At 41.7% G+C, this 20,021-nt stretch overlaps 2 protein-coding genes across 2 annotated transcripts in view; both read left to right on the top strand.

Moving 5' to 3' along the window:
- hspa9 (heat shock protein family A (Hsp70) member 9) overlaps positions 1 to 20,021 on the top strand; it is a 353,332-nt gene that overhangs the window by 295,991 nt on the left and 37,320 nt on the right. The gene's annotated exons all lie outside the window — the stretch shown is intronic.
- Positions 15,950 to 19,103, top strand: LOC146980298 (uncharacterized). Its single transcript, XM_085788784.1, has 4 exons — positions 15,950 to 16,264; positions 16,870 to 17,025; positions 17,738 to 17,830; positions 17,969 to 19,103. Exons 1-4 carry the CDS (start codon positions 15,965 to 15,967, stop codon positions 18,281 to 18,283), a joined length of 864 nt encoding a protein of 287 aa, XP_085644910.1. The 5' UTR covers positions 15,950 to 15,964; the 3' UTR covers positions 18,284 to 19,103.

Below are 20,021 nucleotides of genomic sequence, written 5' to 3'. Positions count from 1 at the left end.
ACGAGTGGCTCCAGGAGGAGAAGTAGGTGAGTTGAGTTGCATCTCCTTGCTAAAGAAAACAGGCAAAGCTAGCAGATGTTTGACAACTCGTACTACGTGCTGGGACCCTGTGTGTACTATTGATGACATTTGGTGCAGTTCTGAGCATTATTTTGGGCAAATGGTGGCGTTTTGGTTGCGGTCAGACAGTGGATCCGGACAGCGCCGTGTGTGGCGATATTGCGGTATTTGCTGAAGTTGGTGGATCTCGTGAATGTAGCGGTCGGGCAAATTGATCTCTCGAGGGGGGGTCTAACTCCGTGTTACGGTGTGTTTGACCATGGTTTACACTTACGCCGGAATTTCGCTTTAAAGCAATCATTGTACAATAATGTTATTTTTATGTCTCTGCTTGAAATACATTTTAAATACATAGTGGGAATACTGCCCATCCCTGATGACACTGATACAGGATACTTTATCATCAGCACGTTCATACTTATTATCTGTGTGATGATGATTGTGTGTTTTAGAGTGGAGGGCAGCAAACCTCTGCATATCTCTCCCAGAAGCCCTAACCCTGTGAGTCCTTCCTGCCAGATGGCTTGGGTGTGTGTGTGTGTGTGAGTGTGTATGTATAGTTTACAGCAGCAGAATGAGTCAGGTTTGGAGGCCAGGCCTTAAAGCACATGTGTAAAACTCAAGGCCCGCGGGCCAGATGTGGCCCGCCACGTCATTTTATGCTGCCCGCGAGTGCTTAATTATGTCCAATTATCAGGCCCGCTTGATAATATCTAATTATGGCCCATCGTCACATGTCTATCAGGGGGCCGCAAGCAACCTGATCCTCTGTTGTCAATTGAGAGGGTGATCCACGATGTGCTTTTTTCCCCCTTGCCGTTATGAAACACACAGCACACAGCGGTACACAGCGGTACACAGCGGTACACAGCGGTACACAGCGCTGTGCAGCCGAACAGCAGAGTTCCTCTGACAGCTCCTCTGTGGAGCTGCAGGTCAACACGGGGGAACGCTGGAGAACACAGTACCGGACTTTTTTTTTTTTTTTTTAGCAGCGCCGTTGTTACAGGTGATGCACACACAGACGTCCCTTTACGTTTGTCGTCTGACCGACGAAAATCAACCATTTACATTTCATCAATCAATCAATCAATCAATCATTATTTATCTATAGATCAATTACAAGCACGACACCCCAGAGCTCCCTGTAGTTTTTCAAAAGGTCTCACATTTTACACTTAAACTGTGTTTTAAATAAAATTTTGCTTTTGCTTGAAAGCATCACAGACCATTTAAGAGTAATCTCACTTTTTTCTCTCTCTCTCTGTGGAACTCTAATAACAACAGGTTGGTGTCAGCCAATTAGAAGAGAAGAGAGAATTAGATGACTCTTTGAGCCTCTCTTCTGATTGGCTGACTGTTGTCTGAGTGATTAAATCTAAAAGCAAGCACCCCCTAACCCACTTTTTGAAGGCTCTTTAACATATATTTGGGTGTTTGTTTTGTCTTCCGGCCCCCAAAATGTGAGAATTGACAAAAAAAATCTATAATTTTCAGGTTCCCTAGGTTGAAATCCACGTGGTTTTACGAGCTGTTGCCTCAGTTGTCTTCCAATGTAACTAGGATTCAAATTTGCATAACCCCACCCCTACCTGGTACCGGTAGAAGGGCTAGGGTTATGTCAAGCAGTGGTTCATTTGCATTTAAAGGGACAGGCACTGAAACCAGCCGTTCTGAACAGGGCTGTTTTGAGAGGATAAAAGAGCTGTGATGTTTGATCCTTGGGGTATTTTGACCGAAGCATGTCACAGACATGTCTTTAAGACACCTGGGAACTATTTTAATATGTTAAAAAGGGGGCAGAATATGTCTCCTTTAAGAAATTCCTGCAATTTCATCCTCATATTCCATCGCAATTTTTTCAGAAAACCAGCTGCATAATCATTAATAATCACATAAAACTCATTTCTGGAAGGACTGTATTGTATAAATGTCCACCTCCATCCATACAGGTTACACAGTCTGTTCACTGTTGTTTTCTTTATCCACTGTGTGACTGTCTGAACCCTCTGATCGCCTCAGTGGCCTCTAAAGGACTCGTGCTGCTGAATCACATCCAGTCATTTAGTGGAACATGCGGCTGTAGATATGATTTGACTTAACGCTCTGCCCAGAGTCGAGGTAATCAGTGAAATGAGACATGATGTTCGGTTTGAATGAAAATGTCATCGTATCCTGGACGCTGTGAAGCAAATGCTTGTCGACTGTTGACATAGTTGAATAACTTTTAATACCTGGTATTAAAATGCAACTCCAGTGCGCGTTGAAATTGGATTTCTCATGCCCTTACCAAATGCAGATTACAAGGCTTTTTTTTCTTTTCTATTTGCATCCTTAATAAAACACTTGTTTGTTTTCTAGGCAAGTTTGTTGCAACAAATATGCTCCCATCTTTCCTGGATGGATTTGTGGAGCAAATGTTACTTCCTTTCTCTTGCCACTTATGGTTACAATCAGTTATAGAAGCTTTATTTATCATTGTGTTGATGTCATGTGGAAAGGCACACAAGGAAGGGAGAGACAGCAGCAGTAAACGCTGCAGAGGATGAACTGCCTGCTGAGTGACTATCCAGCCATAGAGATGTTTCTTTGTGTGTCCGACTGGAGTTTCAGGTGGTAAATAATAAATAGTTAGTTGCACCATTCTACCCTGTGGTTTCACAAATCAGGGCCTTTCAAAAAGAAGCTCACCTTCTCACCCCAGACTGTGCATTGCCTGCTGTAGAGCTCCATGCCTCTGCTTTTCCCTCAATGCCCCATGACAGAAGACTCTGTGCAAGACAGAGATAGGCAGAAGAAAACAGAAAAGGAATTTAAAAGGACTTTTTTTTGTTCAAATCTGAAATTCTGAGTAAACAAAGTGTTAGATTACCATGCAGAGGATGTCTATTTGCTTCCCATCTCATGTCAACATTATTTACTTTTTACCTAAACAACCACTTAATTTAAAAGTTTTTAATTTTGCATGGACCCTAAATATGTTGCTGTCATAACCAAACCTTAACCCTGTTGTGTTCAGCGCTGAAAAACAATAGTGTTTTAGCACTGGCAAATGATGTTATCCTAGGGCGGCTAGAGCAGAAGATGCTTGTGTAAATTTGCTTGTAAGATGACGACCATAGACGTAACATCTGTGGTGTCACCTACAGTATAGGATTCTCAGAAGCAGTCTTGGTGTTCCCTGTGTCTTTGCTCCATTGTCACCATCTTGCCAGAGCCTGAATCCAAAAGCATTGTGGCAAGAATAAGATAAAGCACCTGTCAATCAAAGCAGCCACACTCTCAATTATGCAAGTAAGCCTTTACTTGATAATATGAACAGATGAGTTATAGAAAATTTGCACAGTTGTCATGAAGGAGGAAATCAGCCATAAACCAAAAAAGGATTTTTATACCAGGGTCTAAATATATGTTCTTTCTGCTATAAAGCTGGATATTTTAACATAGGAGTCTATGGGGCTTAACTCACTTTTGGAGCCAGCTTCAAGGGGTCATTTGAGGAACTGCAGGTTTTAGCATTATCCCTGCTCAGATATACTGATCTGGACCTAACATGGTCATCTCGATGGAGGGTATATTCATTTGAAAACAGAAACTCACTCATTGAGTATTGCCTATAAGCACCAAGCACCTTTTTTTTCAGTCTCATCTGTACCCCCACCCCTGTAAGACCAACCCTGACATCATATCCTAACTCCTGTCGTTTAGGAAAGCATTATGTGGAAATTTCAGTTTATTAAGTGTTTTAAATCATTATTACTTGGAAGAACATAGACAATAATGGAATCAGGATTTTTTTTCCCTTATCTGTTTAAAATTATTAATTTGTATGTGTGAGTGTGAGAGATGAAATAGGTCATTACCATGCATAATGATGAGCTTGGGAGCATAAACAGAGGTTTATATGTATGCAGTGTTTGTCACACACACACACACACACACACACACACACTGTTCATTGTTAATAGATGCATCTGTTTTAGTGTGTGAGCATGAGTTTGTGTGTACGAGCTGCATCTTGTTTTTATGTCTGATGAGTTTGTGTGCACCTGTAATTAATCATGTAGCTACAAACTACTGAATCATTAACCTAATGCTCCCATATATTCATTTGCCCCATGCTCTCAAACACTGTAATGGATTAAAAGTGTTTACCTTCAATACAAGCCTTCCATCGTGTATTAAAAGAATTAGAAATGGAAATCAGTGATCTGTCTTTATTAAATCCTTCTTCATGAATATATCTTACTTTGTACTCTCTGGCCCTGTAAAAACACTTATCTCCAAGACATCAACTTTCTGTGAGTAAAGGAAAACTGCTGCGACAACACAGAGCCCAGATATTACTGATTACTCCTATTGTATATGAGCAAAGATTAAAATGCACATGGAGATAAATGGTGGGGCTTTTGAAAAGTCAAGCAACAAAAATTAACATCACAGCTATGGCAGCTAATATGGCTTTGAAATAAGCTAATTTCACTTTGGTAACAAATGTTTGCATCGCTTTACTTGTGCGAGTGTGGTCGTGAGAGTGTGTTTACTTGCGTTAAGGCGGGTTTACACTGTACGATTTTGCCACGATTTTGTCGTCCCAGACGAGTCGCAGCCTAATTTGCATAATCTTAGAGGGATCGCGGGGTCGTGAGCATAATCGGGACGTATGGTTAGTGAGGCTCTGCGTCACGTCCCGACGTCCTAAAGACGAGTCGCCGACCTCCCGATTATTTTCTGACATGCCAGAAAATTTCTCGTCGTGACGGACAATGTATGGGGTCCTACGTCACGATTCTGCACATACGACAGGTTTTTACCATGACAGATTGTTTTAGCACAGAGCACAGAGCCTTTATGAACCTGAGTGTGATGCTGAACCTCGTCAGATGGAGTTAGAACGTGCAGACAGAGAGAGGAGGGACAGGGAAGTGACAAGCTGAAGTTAGACCACAGCTGTGACAGACAGGGTGACCAGGTGATGATCAGTAATGCAGCGCAGTCCGTGGTGGAAGATCAGCCCGACAAATACACACACTATCAATCAGCAATTGAGGACGATTATTTTTTCTTGCCGTTACAGTATAAAATAGCGAGCCTACACACCAGCCACTTCCACTGTGCTCTGGCTCCTGATCAGCTGAATTTTTAAACAAAGTGCAGGCGAGAGAGAGAACTAGTGAGGCTCCTCTGACAGCTGCAGGTGAGCCGCAGGTGAACTACACGTCAGCTGGCTGGAGAGCGTCGCTCTCTCTCTCTCTCTCTCTCTCTCTCTCTCTCTCTCTCTCCCTCTCTGCAGCACCGGCCTTGGAGGTGATGCGCGCTGTCTGTGTGTGTGTTTGTCGGTCTGATCTTCCACATGGACTCTGCTATACAGGAACCAATGTCAATTTGAGGTTTACAATCGAGCAATTATAGAGCAGCACAAATCTCAGCGGCATCGGAGGGTAATCGTGGTGGAGCGCAATCGTAGAACGACGTGCAATTAGTGGGGGTCTGAGACTGATCTGAGACGTAGGACTGAAGAGGGACGCTCGTGCAGTTTGAGATGTGAACAGACGAATAGTCGTGCAGTGTAAACCCGCCTTTACTTGCACGAGTACAAACTAGTGACCTGCACAGGCCTAGAATCTGGGCCCGAGCCCGGCACTGGCCTGGCCCGACAGGTTTTCAGAATTATCAGGCCCGAACCTGAATCAAACCGATTATAAACCTCAGTCCCCTCCCATTACAACCTGTAGGCTCTTAATGTTGCAGACATTAAAAATGTTTAATTGGATGTTTCAGCGTGGTATTAAACTATATTCATTCTATTCTATTCTATATTCAATTCATTATAGATTGAAAGGATTAAGTTACAAATGCGCCCGGTCGGCTTGTCTTCAATGGTTGTGATAAACCAACTTTGAACTTGTGCGAATACACAAACAAAGTAAAACTGGCCTCATTCACATAGCACCATTCCTGTTGTGGTGTGAATGCACCGTAAAACCAAATGAAAACCCCATTTCCTCTGTTAACTTGTGTTTAGGCCTATTTAGCAAATGTTATCATACTTGCTACATCCTACACTGTATAGTGACCATTAGACTGGTATAGAAACGCCTGTAGGAACCATTAGACTCCTGTGGGAATGATTAGATTTCTATAGGAACCATTAGTAGGGACCAGTAAAGTCCTGTAGATTTGTGTAGGAGATAATAGAATCCCATTAGAAAAACAAACCGAACCATTAGGAAAACATAAGTAACCATCAGGAACCATTAGAAACCAATAGAATACGCCAAATGGTTGCTCTGACTTTGTTCAGCAGGGAGTACACATGAAAACATGCCAGTGATTACATTTAAACCAAAACAGAGTTTAACTCTTTTCTTTTCTGTTTTTTTTTTTCAATCATCAAATTTATCCCAAAATGTAGTCCAAAATATGCTAATTAATCCTTTGTTAACCTGGCACATTTTCCTCAACCAAACCAAACGTAGTCATTTCATTTTACTCATTTAAATTTATTACCACTAAGAGTCAGTTGAAGAGTACGGTAGGTGAGCTTGCTGTTTAAAACTGTTTTTATTACGGTTGTGCTCCCTGATGCTTAAGGACATATTCTTTAACCCCCCCCCCCCCCCCCATTCCACACAATGTGTCACTGAGAGTTTTCATTGAATCATTTTGTAACAGTTTGTCTTCCACTTTAGATAAAAGAAGAAAATTAAATGCTGAAAGCACTAAAAGCCACAAAAGTGTTTCAGTGGAACTTCTCCTGCATCACTATTGTGTGAGACTCAAAGAGCAGGACAGTCTCACCTTCCACTGAGGACACGTTTCTCCTCTCAGCCTTGCACAACGCCTCCTGCCGACCCTTGATATTGAAAAATTGTGCTTCCGTTCGCTAATTAATTCTTCTGTAGCTCAGCTCTGGTCACAACATCCTTGGGAGACAAAGTCATTGATTTGTTTCTCATTCTTTCTGTGCTCTTTAAGCATAAATGTTGTGTTTGTGTAACCGGTTGAAAAGGAACTCTTGGCAACATATTTGAGTTATTTTTGTTTTTTGGCGCTAAAGACATTTTTTTTTTTTTTTTTTTACAGCACATGAGTTATGTCAAACACTGTCAGTGTGGCGTCACGTTGACAAGTTTATCAGCTTTAAACGGGAACTATGCAAGTCCAGTCGCTTTTCCGCTTTTTTGCTAATCCTCCTCCCGCCATGTGCATGTGTTTACAACAAAGCCAGCGAGAAAGCAATCAATAGAGTGGTGGATAACATTATATATTACATACGATGTTACGATGTCAGTATTTGTGTAATTTAATCTGTCATATATAAGAGATTACGGGTTACAGGGTGCATTTGTGTCGCAGCACACAGAGACGAGAGCTGGGACACCGGGGCAGTTAAAGTTGTTTTTTAGCCAAGAGACGTAGGTGGAAGGCAGAGAGCCTCACAACAAGTTACAGGTCATTTACTTCAGATATTTAATTATGGTAAAAGTGTAGCATAGTGAAGCTAAAAATCCTGCATAGTTCCTCTTTAAGTGTCACATCGATGTAAATTAAAAAAAAAAAAAATCTAAATATCCATGTTTACTTTTTCAAATTAAGGCATTTTCTTCCCCTTTCTGCTCTGCTTATGCTATATACATCCCTTTTTCAACCACATACCAACTAATGTAATATGGTGTAATACTTTCCAAGACATCTCAACAAACAACAGTCTCCTACACATAAGAAAAATAACACTCTTATTTCGGGGAAAAGGCGAAAACCTTAATGTACCAGAGTTGTGTGTAGGGGTTCACAGATTTTAAATGAGCTAGATGGGTTCATTAAAATGTCACAGTTAGAAAGATATTGTCCTCTATATGTATAGTGTGTGTGTGTGTGTGTGTGTGTGTGTGTGTGTGTGTGTGGTCCCCTACCACAAGCATCCTTCTTCAGGGTTCCCTTTCATGTACATTGGCTTGTACACTGAAAAAAGTGTAACATGCAGTTGTTCATTCAAACTCTGTAGCGTAGCCAGGTAGGGGGCGAGTGGGGCGGGCGCCCCAGGCCCAGGTTCACCATAGGCCCACTGACAAGGGGGTTCTTGAGGACCGATTGCTAGAACCACAGCAAATCTGTTTGCTTTGCTACTGTCAATTGAACCCGTCGCAGTACCCCTTGCAGCCCCCCTCTTCTTCGCTCTTTTCCTCCGCGCGCTGTTTGTGTTTGTGTGCACTGTGAAGGCCTTTACAGTCTATGGTGCAGGCTCATACAGCACCGCAAAGCACTCGCCCTGCTCATCAAGCTAGAGTTGTAACGGGCCTACCCGCGGTCGTTGAAGTGCGGACCCGACACGGACCGATACACTGATTATTGGGCCGAGCCCGGCAAAAAAAAGAAAAAAAAGGAGAATAAGCCAGATGCCAGCCCGGCCCTGGCCTGACCGAGTCATTACGAACCCGGCTCGAACCAGCGCGTTGGGTTGGGCTGTTTATGCTCATTTAATTGACAGACACTATCATTTCGCTCTGTGCACGTCCTCACACATAGAGAGAGACTCATAGGAGCTCAGCTTCACGACTGAGACACGAATAGCGTATTTCCTCAAATAATAGGCATTATTCAATTAATAGCTGGGTCTCACGGACGTTCAGTCAGGGGAGGCAGGTGAGGCAGTGCCTCACCTACTGTCAGGATTAATTAAATTATTTAGTTAGGCTAATCTAAGGTTTAATTATTTTTTTAATTTCAGATAACTTTACCACAGGTTTAAATGTGTCAGCATTTAGTGATTTTCTCTAATAAACGCGACTCAACTGAGTTTACCTCCGGTCAGAAACCACTGTACGGTGTGTGTGTGGCTGACGCTACGTTGCCTCATTGCGTAACTCTACTATGTGAGCGGCACGTTCGTTCACGTTGCTTTCGTGAATTGTAAACACACAGACGCCCCCTCGGTTTTAGCGTCCAGCAGTTTAGCGGCTAATTCAACAGCAGTGATGGATAACTGTACCGGAGAGGCTCAACAACTTTTTTTTAACTTCATTTGAGGAATAAACGGCAGCTTTTACCTGACGGGAGACCGACGCCTGAGCTACGGTAGCTAACAGTTAGCTGGTTTTACCTACTTTTCTCTCTCTCTCTCCCTCCCTCCCTCTCTTCTTTACACACGCACAGCCCAGGTTGTCTGTCATATCTGTTGTAAACCTTGTAATAACAGCTTGTTGAGTACAGTTAACATTATTGTTGCTTTGGTTTGAGTGTGGATTAGCCTAATTGTTAACGGTTTGTTGTGTAATGTGAGCGGTGGTTCAATATCGCGATCCTGTTATTGATGAGTTGGATTTTAATAACAGCTGATAAAGATGGCGTGGATTGTGATGAGAAGGTGTTGCACACATTTTAAGACTTATCTGTGCAAACCACTGTGCAAAACCTGTTTGTTGTGACTTTCTTGCGTGATGAGCTGATTTGCTGACTGTGAAGACTGAGGGGAGGGGACAGCATTGCACTGTCGGACTTGGGTTTCTGCTCCGTGTCCGGAGACGGACTGAAGAGCAGCTGTGAAAATGTTCTGATTGATTTCACGGGTCTATTGTCAGTCTCCTGTAGGCAGCTGATAGTCTGTGTATGAGTCTCGGCAAGAAGTGGAGCACTGTAGTTAAGCTATAGTTACAGTCTGTCATGTGCGCATTTACAGTGGGGGGGGGGGGGACTCTCTTCCTCCCGACTGCGTTCCTGTGATTAATCGTTCCAAATATACATTTTTATACCCACGGGACAGCGTTGGTCTGGAGCCCTGTGTATTAGACTACATTTGTATCGTGCATTCCTAATAGGCCCACTACACGGTCTCGCCCCATCTGCATGAACCAGTCAGCTACGCCACTGTTCAAACTAATAACTGCCATTTAAAACAGTATAAAATTATTGATTTGATTGTAAAACTCATTATTTTTGCATTTAGATACATCAAGTTTGATTTGTACTGAACTAAATATACGTCCAAAGGACCCAAAACAAAGTTTTTGATTTCTCTCAATTTATTTTTTTTCTTCATGACCTGCAGGTAATATTTTTAGGTTGAGTCAAATGAACTGCGCATGCGCACTGCACACTGCTCAGTCAGCGCACATGTTAAGTCCGGTAGCTCCCTCTCGGCATGCTGACCAGAAGCTGGACATCGTGATATCCTTTACGTCCTGGGTGGATTTCGTCGAAAAATAAACGTAAGTAGCAAAGACGTTGCTGATAATTAATGTTTTAGTGTTTTGTGTTGTTAAAATTGCAAAGAATAGTCCAATGTAAGTACTTATATGGGGCGATAAGTTACCTGGCATGATTGTAACGTTAGCTGGCAGTAACGTTAGCTGGCTAGCTAGTTGGCAGTAGCAGCTATGACCGTGAATAATAATAAATATATTTTCTAACTCTTTACAAGTGTCGGTAATGTAAGCTAACGTTAGCCAAAAGGCTACATTCCAGGCTAAACAGATATTGCAGACTGGGCCCGTCCTCTCGGGCTCAATTGTGTAGCCTCCTGCCCCTGGCAGCAACAGTTGTCAGGTCCGTAAAGGTAAGGAAATACAGTTCGAGTGAAGCACTGGAGACGTGGGCCGATAACAACGGCAGCCTCCAGTGTTTTGGTATAAGTTACCGAGCAGGAGAGCCGTTGTGCTGAGCTGGGATGGGGGTGTTAGCGGCGGATGCTAACCGCTAACGCTAGTCGAAGTTAGCATCGAGCTAGCTCACTACAACGGCTCTCATACTTGTTAACTACATTCCAGGCTTTAGTTAACGTTAGATATCGTCCGTTCGCGGCTCCAGCGCTTCACCCAGACTGCATTTTTTCCTTTGTGGTGCTGCAAGAGAGAGAAAGAGAGACGTGCTAGCACTTGCTAACATCCAGCTAGTGTGGCTATTACTCTGCGGCTGAGCTCTGTTGCTGGTGAGAAAACGCTGGCTCTCTCCACCCATAAAGGTTTACCTATTGGTTCTGTATTATGTGGTCTTCAGAGAGTAGTAATTGTTTATTTTATCTTGTATGCTTTCAGAAACACAAGGCCGCTCTCTTCAGCTCCCTGGCTGTAGCCTATATCTCCATCCAACCTGAGCAGGTAACATGTTGTACCCTCACTGCACATCGCCTTTTTAACCATTTCACAAATCACCCTGAATATTAGACCCTCATCTATACATTTTCATAGTAGCAAATGGATTACTGTATTTAAAAAAAAATTATTTTTAGCTCTGTTGATTGCGCCAGCTCGGGAATTCACTATTTCTTCTTTTGTTTTCTCAGTTATCGGATGTGGAAATGCAAAGACTGCAGCCTGTCATTTTCAGCACGATCTGAGCTACTAAAACACTATCGCATTGACCATCGGTTTCACGGTAGGCGCCGTCCTTACCCATGCATCCACGAAAATTGTCCCTGTTCATCTAAGACATGGAATGGTCTACAAGAACATCTTACTAGGAATCATCCTTCTCAGGAGTTCACACAAAAGGTCTCTTCATTCAAGTGCTACATTTGTGACAACAATCAGCTTTCCACGGAGTATGATTTTTTTCTTCATATCAATCAACATTTGAAAAAAAATGAACAAGTCTCTTGTATGTTTGATGGTTGTTCATACAAAACAAACATATACAGCAGTTTCAGGACCCATAAATGGAGAAAACATCAGACATGCACCGTTGATGACTTAAAAAGTGGAATAATTGTCACATCATCACTCAGTTCCAATCCTTCTGAATCATTGAACTCTGACCTGAATGAAGAAGTACAGCTGGGTGAGCCAACCACTGAAGAGTCTAGGGATTTTGAAAAGAAATTTGAACTGAAATTAGCTTCACTTTTACTTAAATTGGAACATACATACTTAGTCTCCAGTACAGCTGTCAACGAATTGCTTGAGGAGCTACAACATCTTATTGGAACTGTCTCTGTGCCACATAGTCTAAAAACAATTAATCAGGTTTTGGGAGATAACGATTGTCATGTGGAAGCATCTGTTGTTGAAGAGCTAGCTACAGTTCTTTGTTCTTCCCATCCAATTCAAAAAGCAATAGTGAAACAAGGCCCATTGTCTACTTCTTGGAAGCGCAAGTCATATTATAAAAGAGAATTTGGTGTAGTGTCACCAGTAGAATATATTCTTGATAAAAGGAACAAAAAATCATTACAGTATGTATCTGTGCTGAAAACACTGCAGCAGATTCTAAATTTAGATTCTATCTTAAAAAAGACTGCCAATTTGAAAGGGAAATATCAGTCACCCGACAGTGATAAAGCAGTTTACAGTTGTCCCTTTGATGGTGAATTTTTCAGAAACAACACATTTTTGTCTAAAGACTGTGCAATTTCACTTAACCTTTATATTGATGATTTTGAAATATGCAACCCCATTGGGACATCACGAAGAAAACATAAGATCTGTGCCCTCTATTGGACTTTAGGTAATCTGTCCCCCGGTTGTCAATCTTCACTGTCATCGATACACTTGGCTCTTCTAGTCAGAAGTGATGATTTGAAGGTGTATGGCTATGAAGCAGTACTCGAGCCTCTCATTTGTGATTTAATTTCCTTGGAACAACACGGTGTGTTTTTGTCAAAGTTAGGGAAATGTGTTAAGGGAACAGTACAGTGTGTCATAGCAGACAATCTTGGAGCCCACGGCATCGCTGGATTTATTGAGAGTTTTTCAAGTGGTCACATATGCCGATTTTGTACCGCTTCCAAATCAGAAATTCAAACTAAGCAAGTAGACAGTGGATCTTTTACATCAAGAACAGAAGACCTTCACTCGGACCATCTCAAAACCATCGAAGAACAATCTCTGAACAATTTCTGTGGTGTTAAGAGGAGATGTGTTCTCTCTGAGAAACTCAGTCATTTCAAAGTCACTACCGGTTTCCCCCCGGATCTGGTCCACGATTTATTTGAAGGGATTGTTCCTGCAGAGATAGCTTTATGTCTGTCCATCTTCACATCTAAGAAATACTTTACACTTGCATATTTAAACGAGTCTATACTACATTTCCCCTTTAAGTGGACTGACAAAGTTAATTGTCCCCATCCAGTGCCATTGAACTTTGCAACACGAAAGACGATAGGGGGAATTCCCACGAAAACTGGAGCTTGTTAAGGTTTTTCCCCTTCCTTGTTGGCCAGAAGGTGCCTGTTGAAGAACCTGCATGGAAAATATTGACTGATCTAAAGGATATTGTGGACCTTATTGTCTCACCTGTTCATACAGAGGAATCGATTGCATATTTGAATTTCAAGATATCAGAGCACAGAGTACAACTTAAAGAGGTTTTCCCAGACTACAACCTGCTGCCTAAGCACCATTATTTGGAACATTACCCCCAACTAATTCATCAATTTGGACCATTAGTTTGTCTTTGGACTTTAAGATTTGAAGCCAAACACAGTTTTTTTAAAAGAGTTGTTCGATATATAAGATCTTTCAAGAATGTGTTGTTGTCTTTGGCAGAGCGACACCAATTTCACATGGCACAGCAGGTATTTATGTACCCTCAAAAACCTCTTCTGGAAGTGTCAAATGTTTCAACTCTTTCTCTTGATGTGTTGAAAGAGGAGATCGCAAAAGCTATCCGGCTGAAACACCCAGCTGTGGACAATGTGTGTCTGGCAAAGAATGTCACTTACGATGGATTCAATTACAGAACTGGAATGATCCTTGCATATGGATCTTTGGCAGGGATCCCTGAATTCACTGAAATCATCCACATGTTGGTTCTGAAGGACAGTCTTTTTTTCATTGTTCGGAAGCTGAGTGCATGGCACTGGGAACACTTCAGGGCCTTTGAACTTAAAGTGAGCCCCACCAAAGACATAATACTCGTGGCGCCAGATGAACTGACGGATCCATATCCGCTGGTGGATTACACTGTGGGAGGATTGCGTTTGATTACCCTGAAGAGACATATTCAAGTTTAAGGTCTGCATTTTCATCAAAACATCATATTTGCATATAATTCATTCTACTAGAAATGTTAAATGGGCAGTTAATTGCCACTGGGGTAATTTGACACTGCACTTTTACACACTCATTACAATTCTAACCTGTCATCTTTATGCTCACACAATGTGATTGTGAATGTGAAATAATGCTTTGCTTCCCCCTCTCCTGTTCTCCACACCCATCCAGGACGTGTTTTTACACAAGCTTACTGCACTACATCTGTTGTTTGCTCACAATCTGTCAACCCCTCTCAACACACCCAGGTAAGAATGACGGTTCTGACCTTGACCCCAACCTGGTTCTCCCTATTTCCCGCTCTAGGAATCCTCATTTCTCTGCTGCTGGGGTTCAGTATTCTGCATCACATGTATCTGTCTCTGAGTCCTGTTGTAATGGTGGACTAAGTTAAAGGGACACTGAAACATTATTACAACTCTAACCTGTCATCTTTATGCCCACACAAGGTTGTTTTGAATGTAAATTAATGCTTTCCCTCTCCCCCTTTGTCTCTCCTGTTTTTTTTCTCCAGACACCCAGGACGTGGTTTGACTCCAGTCTCCTGCACTACACACGCCGTCAGGGCATCAAAATCTACACCAACACCTTTTTCAACACGCCCAGGTAAGAATGAGTTGTGACCCCAACTCCTAACCTGGGTCTATCTCTCGCTCACTCGTCGGTCTCCGGAATCTTCCTCCTGCTGAGGTTCAGTATTCTTCATCATATGTGTCTGTATCTGACTGAGTCCTGTTGTCTCTCATGTCTCTTCCCCAGTGTAAAGACATCCAGGACGTTTTTTGACGCCAGCCTGCACTTCATCGGTTGCCTGGGCATCACCATCTACATTCAACTTCTTCAACACATCCAGGTAATAACAGTCCTCAACCTGACCCCCCTCACCTGGTGAAGCCTACTCAAACTCTAACCATGATTGTTGTGTGGGCTTCCTAGAGGAGCCTGTCCACAATTTGGGGGTAAAATCAACTTATGTTGTATTGTGGTATTATCTATAATATTAGTTGAAGCATTACCCGATAGATCAGATAGGCTACCGTTGAGAACAAATGTTTTTATTCATCTGTAGAAACCTGCAGTGGGAGCTGATGCCATGTCTTTTGTGTGTCCCTGTCCTTTGTTATTTTAGTTGGTATTGAAGCAGCTTCCTGGACCCTTGATCCGTCAATATGGCAAATCCCATACGACTCCTCATCTTGTTGAGTGACGACAGCTCAGAGAGGATGGATCTACCACTGGTGCCAGACACTGTTGAAGAGCTCATTGAACAGGTCAAAGAAGCATACAAACTTACTGGAGGCATCAGGCTGCAATACAAAGATATTGACTTTGGAGGAGCATTTGTTAACTTAAGCTCAACCTCCTCGATCAAGGATCTTACCACCATCAAGGTCATACCGACTGTTCCTGATACTGATCTCATTCTTGAATTCATAGACAGTGCCCCAACTGATTTGAGTGACCTAGATTCAAGCTCCGTATCGGCACTCACTGATTCAAGCTTCTTATCGACACACACTGATTCAGATGACACAATCATACTCAGCAGCAACTCTTCTGAGAGACTCCGAACAAAGCCCTGGCCGAAAGAGTTCAACATCCCAACCTTCTCCTTTGAAACAGAAGGTCAACTCGAGAAAGGGAATGCTGAATACACAAAGAACCAAACTAGACTGACCCCTACGTCTAAAATGCTGTCAGACATTCTGGAAAGATTGGCAGAGAAGATTTTCTCCTACAAGGCGTACCCCAATGATGCAGACCTGAGTGATGTCGCAGAGGCTCTCACAAGGAAGCATCCCTGCCTTAGGCAACCAGACTCCTTCAATGAGAGCTATGGATGGAAAATGAGACTCAAGAATAAGATGTGCAATTATCGCACTTAATTGAAGTCACATGGACTTGCATCTGAGCTCATGGTGAACACACTCAAATCCAAGTCACGAGAAGATCCCCTTCCCCGCCCAGCAAAGAACAACAAAAAGGCAAGAAGAGGTGAGGCCAATTATTATCCTCAGCCCAGCATTGAGACTCCAGAAAGCCTGGAACAAGAAAGAACATTGCTTCTGACTGAAGTAAAGAAGAGAAACAATGACAAAACCATACGGGAGAAGATGGCCAGGACCTTCGAGTTTAGGAGGCAAGAGGTTGTAGATCAGAACCCTTCCATCGAGAACCTCATGGAAAGATGGCCAGCTCTATTTCAGGTGGAAGAGGTATACCTTTCTTAACCTCTTTCATACTAATTATAACAAACATTTTTTCAGAAATAATACATCCACAGGGCTTTGTGAAGACTAGTAATAGTATTGCTTTTTCATCAAAAATTGTATTTAGTTTGAAATTACTACTAAGTGTGTAAGTGTTGTTGTTGTTGTTGTTGTTGTCCTGCTTGTTGTTTTTATGAGACCAAAAACAAATTTCCACACCGTGGACAATAAATGAAACTAACTAACTAAATTTTGACAGAAGTAACAATGAACAACAACAAATCATAACAAATCATAACCAAAACACAACCAAATGGGGAACAATTGTTACATGATTGTTATAGACCATACATTCTAGTGGGACCTAAATGATCATTGAGGGGTATTTGTGTATGAAGAATTATACATTTTGATAATTGACAATTTAGTAAAGGAGAGACTACATAAAACTCATACTTTGGAGGTGGGAAATGAATGCTTGTGCGAAGTTTGTCTTCAATAAAAATTATTAAAATATATATATATATATATATATATATATATATATATATATATATATATATATATATATATATATATATATATATTGTGCACTGCTTCCTCATGTACAGATCAATGCAGAGTTTCTGCGGGTTACTGCAGTTCCCCTGCTGCCGAGATTTATGGCCCAGCTGGACAAGTACTCCACGCAGCTACTGAAGATCATCAAAAAGAGAGGAGGGGCAACCAAAGCAAAAACTGCCATGATCCTGGAGTTTCTTGATCAGGTATGATGTGTATATAATGAACCACTAACAACAGTTAGCATTTTAACCCTTGTCTGATGGGGATAGGTATCCTTTTCCATTTTTATTTCAGTGATTATGGTTATAGTCATTTGAAAAATGCTGTATCTTTTTAAACTGTTGGTATGAAGTGTGTGTGTCAAGCAAGGATGTGTGGGCTTTGCAAATGTTCTTTACACACTAGCAGCAGGTGCCCTTCCTCTGGTGCACACAGAGTTGCATTTTGGGGGATTTGGAGGAACTGCTCTCCTCACCTTGCTGTGGCCTTCTCCCTTGGTGGGGAGCTACTGCCATTGTTGTATTTGTGAAGTGACCAGTGCAAATACCAGCTCTTCCACAAACCAGCGAGATGCTTGCACAATACCTTGATTCCAGCTCAAATCCACATTCATCCACAGCACAAATTAGTGAAAGCAGAGACATCCAGGATGAGAACATGTCAATGACCACTGGCAGGTCTTGAGAGAGCGCTGTAAAAGACAGGATTGGCCTGACCTGGCAAAGAGACATCCAGTCATCTCTCTTGTAAGAGAGACTGTCAGTGGTCTCTGACATATCCTGTAACGCTCTGATTTCAATTAATTGTGCTATGGATCCAATCGTACAAGCACCGACTGTTTGTGGTAGAGCTGGAAATTCAAAAGCTTGCCTATCCTCCACACTGCATAGTAACCCTTTTTCACTGTCCCTGCAGGATGCTGATGCTGATCTCAGAAGGGAGTGTGTCCTCAAATCTCTCATCATATACCTGGGAGAATGTGTTGAGGACCTGATAAAAGAATACACGGTATGTCCAAATCTGTTGTCTCTCCGTGATGAGATGCAACTTTAATAATCCTGGGGGAAGCTTGAAAGCCCTGCTATTAGATATGGTGATTAATAATCAGTTGTTCACTTGTACATTTTGTCCTATATTTGACCTCAGATGTCCCAGAAAGATCAAGCCGAGCTGGAGAGTACCACCATGGCGGTCTTCGTCTTTAGAGAGAACTCCAGCCTTCTACAACAGCCAAAAGAGATCGGGATCATCATTGATGGTGTGGAAGTTCTCAGTGAGTTGCCTTCTGTGGCAGCTGGAGTGGTAATGCTCTTTGGACTCTGTTATGCTCTTAACATGGAATATCCACAGGGGTTCAGGTTCACCTTTGAGGCTCTTCAGAAGATCCTGATGGAGCTTGGTTCCAACAAGATGAGCTCCAAGATTCGCAAACTGAATGGTGAACTCCACACTGCACAGTAGTATGTGTGACATGCGTACACATGCTTGTGTGTTTACACACACAGTAGATGTTGCATTTATATTGAGGTAGCCTGTAGTAACCACAAGTCAGCACTTTATGAGGGGGAGAACCTCAGCTGCACTTAGTTGCACCTAGCCAAGGGTGCTGTAGCCATTAAGGCTATGTTATATTGTTGGGCTTTGAGTGAGTGTTTTGAATAATATTTCATGTAATTTCATTTACCGGTTATTACAGTTCAGATTGTATAGAGCCTGTGTATAGGCCTATTACCACGTGTGTGTTTGTCCTGGTTCATTTGCTAATCTATTTTTTTATCTGACTTGTATTTCTTAAAGATCTGTGCTGAAAATGTTGTAGCAGATTCTAAGTTCAGATACAATATTGATAAAGACTGCCCAGTTCAAAGGGAGATTGCAGTTGCCAGAGGGTGATAAAACGGCATGTTTTCTCAAAAACAATTCACTGTTATTCCTGTGTGTTAACAGTATATCCTCCCCTGCCCTCATGGCCCTGTCCTGCTCTCTCTCCTCCTCTCTCCTGCCTCTCATCCTTTCCTCTGTTCCCCTCTCCATATCTTCTCCTGGCCTGACTAACCCAAGAAATCAAAGGTAGTCTTAGTTTCAATTAATGATTGGCATGAAAAATAAAAGAGATCAGTACCTGAAAATTGTATTCTTACATGGCTATACAAGTTGTAATGATTTCACATACAAATAAAAAATAAGTAGCTTTATGTCTGGATGTTTAATCCCAGGCATTACAGGGAAATGACAACAATATCACCCTTTGTTGAAGCATCTGTGTTTTATTTAATTTTCAATTTGCTCCACATCACACTCTCCAGCCTTTCTCCTCTTCTCTCCACCGTCTCCTCCCCTTGCCACCTTGCAGTGCCTTTAGGGATGCTATACAGTGTATCATTTTAGTCAGCATCCAGGTTTAGTCATAGTCCAGGGTTACACACATATCTGCCCTCTTTTAGATTTAAAAAAATGAAGGCCGATTGCATAATGTTAATGTTGCATATGGTTAATATGTTTAAGATTAATAAATACATTTAATGTAATCTGTTGGCGAAGTGTCTTTTTTTATAGAGTTTATAAGGTGGGAAACAAATTATTTTTGGGTCAAATAAAATGTAAAAAATATAGTTTGGATATATGTAAATTAATTAACTGGTGTCAATGCAAACAATTCAAGTTAAATCAGTTAAAAGTGAATACATTAGGTTGGTTCAATTTCAATTTATTAGTTTGGTTCAATAACTAAAAGTGAAGAAAATAATTTGGATCAAGGCAAAAAATTAAGGTTGAGTCAAGTGCAGTATTATTGTTTACACCAACATAAAATAATTAGCTCATATGAAGTTACTCAATTTAGATTCTGTGAAGTCAAATATTTTAGATGTGATATCTGGACATCATTTTTTTTAGTTTGAGCAAGGTTATACTTTTTTCAGTGTAACTGCATTCAGTGTGAATTATATTTTTCTGGCACATGAATAAACATCTGAATCTGAGCTTTGTTAGGAATCTGCAGTATTGTCAGGGAAAAGATGAGATTGTCTTTCCTTCAGATCAGCGTTTACATCCCACAGCTTCAGTCCACTTAGAAACAATTTAATTAAACTGCTGATTCCTGCAATGAATAATTTGTCTCGTCAGGTGGCTCAGGCAGTAATCAAAAGCTACTGGATTCCACCAGAGTCTAATTATATGAGGCAGCAACATGAGGAGA

Source organism: Trachurus japonicus, chromosome 10, assembly GCF_045865225.1.
Source record: "Trachurus japonicus isolate A0001 chromosome 10, Traja_1.0".
Taxonomy (NCBI): domain Eukaryota; kingdom Metazoa; phylum Chordata; class Actinopteri; order Carangiformes; family Carangidae; genus Trachurus; species Trachurus japonicus.
Note: the sequence above shows the minus strand (reverse complement) of the source record. Positions and strands in the feature narration are given on the sequence as shown.

Excerpts from the sequence above, each read along its gene's own strand:
- LOC146980298 (XM_085788784.1), top strand. The coding sequence starts at position 15,965 with ATGGTGAACACACTCAAATCCAAGTCACGAGAAGATCCCCTTCCCCGC. Across the intron at positions 16,265-16,869 it reads CTCTATTTCAGGTGGAAGAG|ATCAATGCAGAGTTTCTGCG; the intron begins GTATACCTTTCT and ends CCTCATGTACAG. Across the intron at positions 17,831-17,968 it reads ACCTGATAAAAGAATACACG|ATGTCCCAGAAAGATCAAGC; the intron begins GTATGTCCAAAT and ends ATTTGACCTCAG.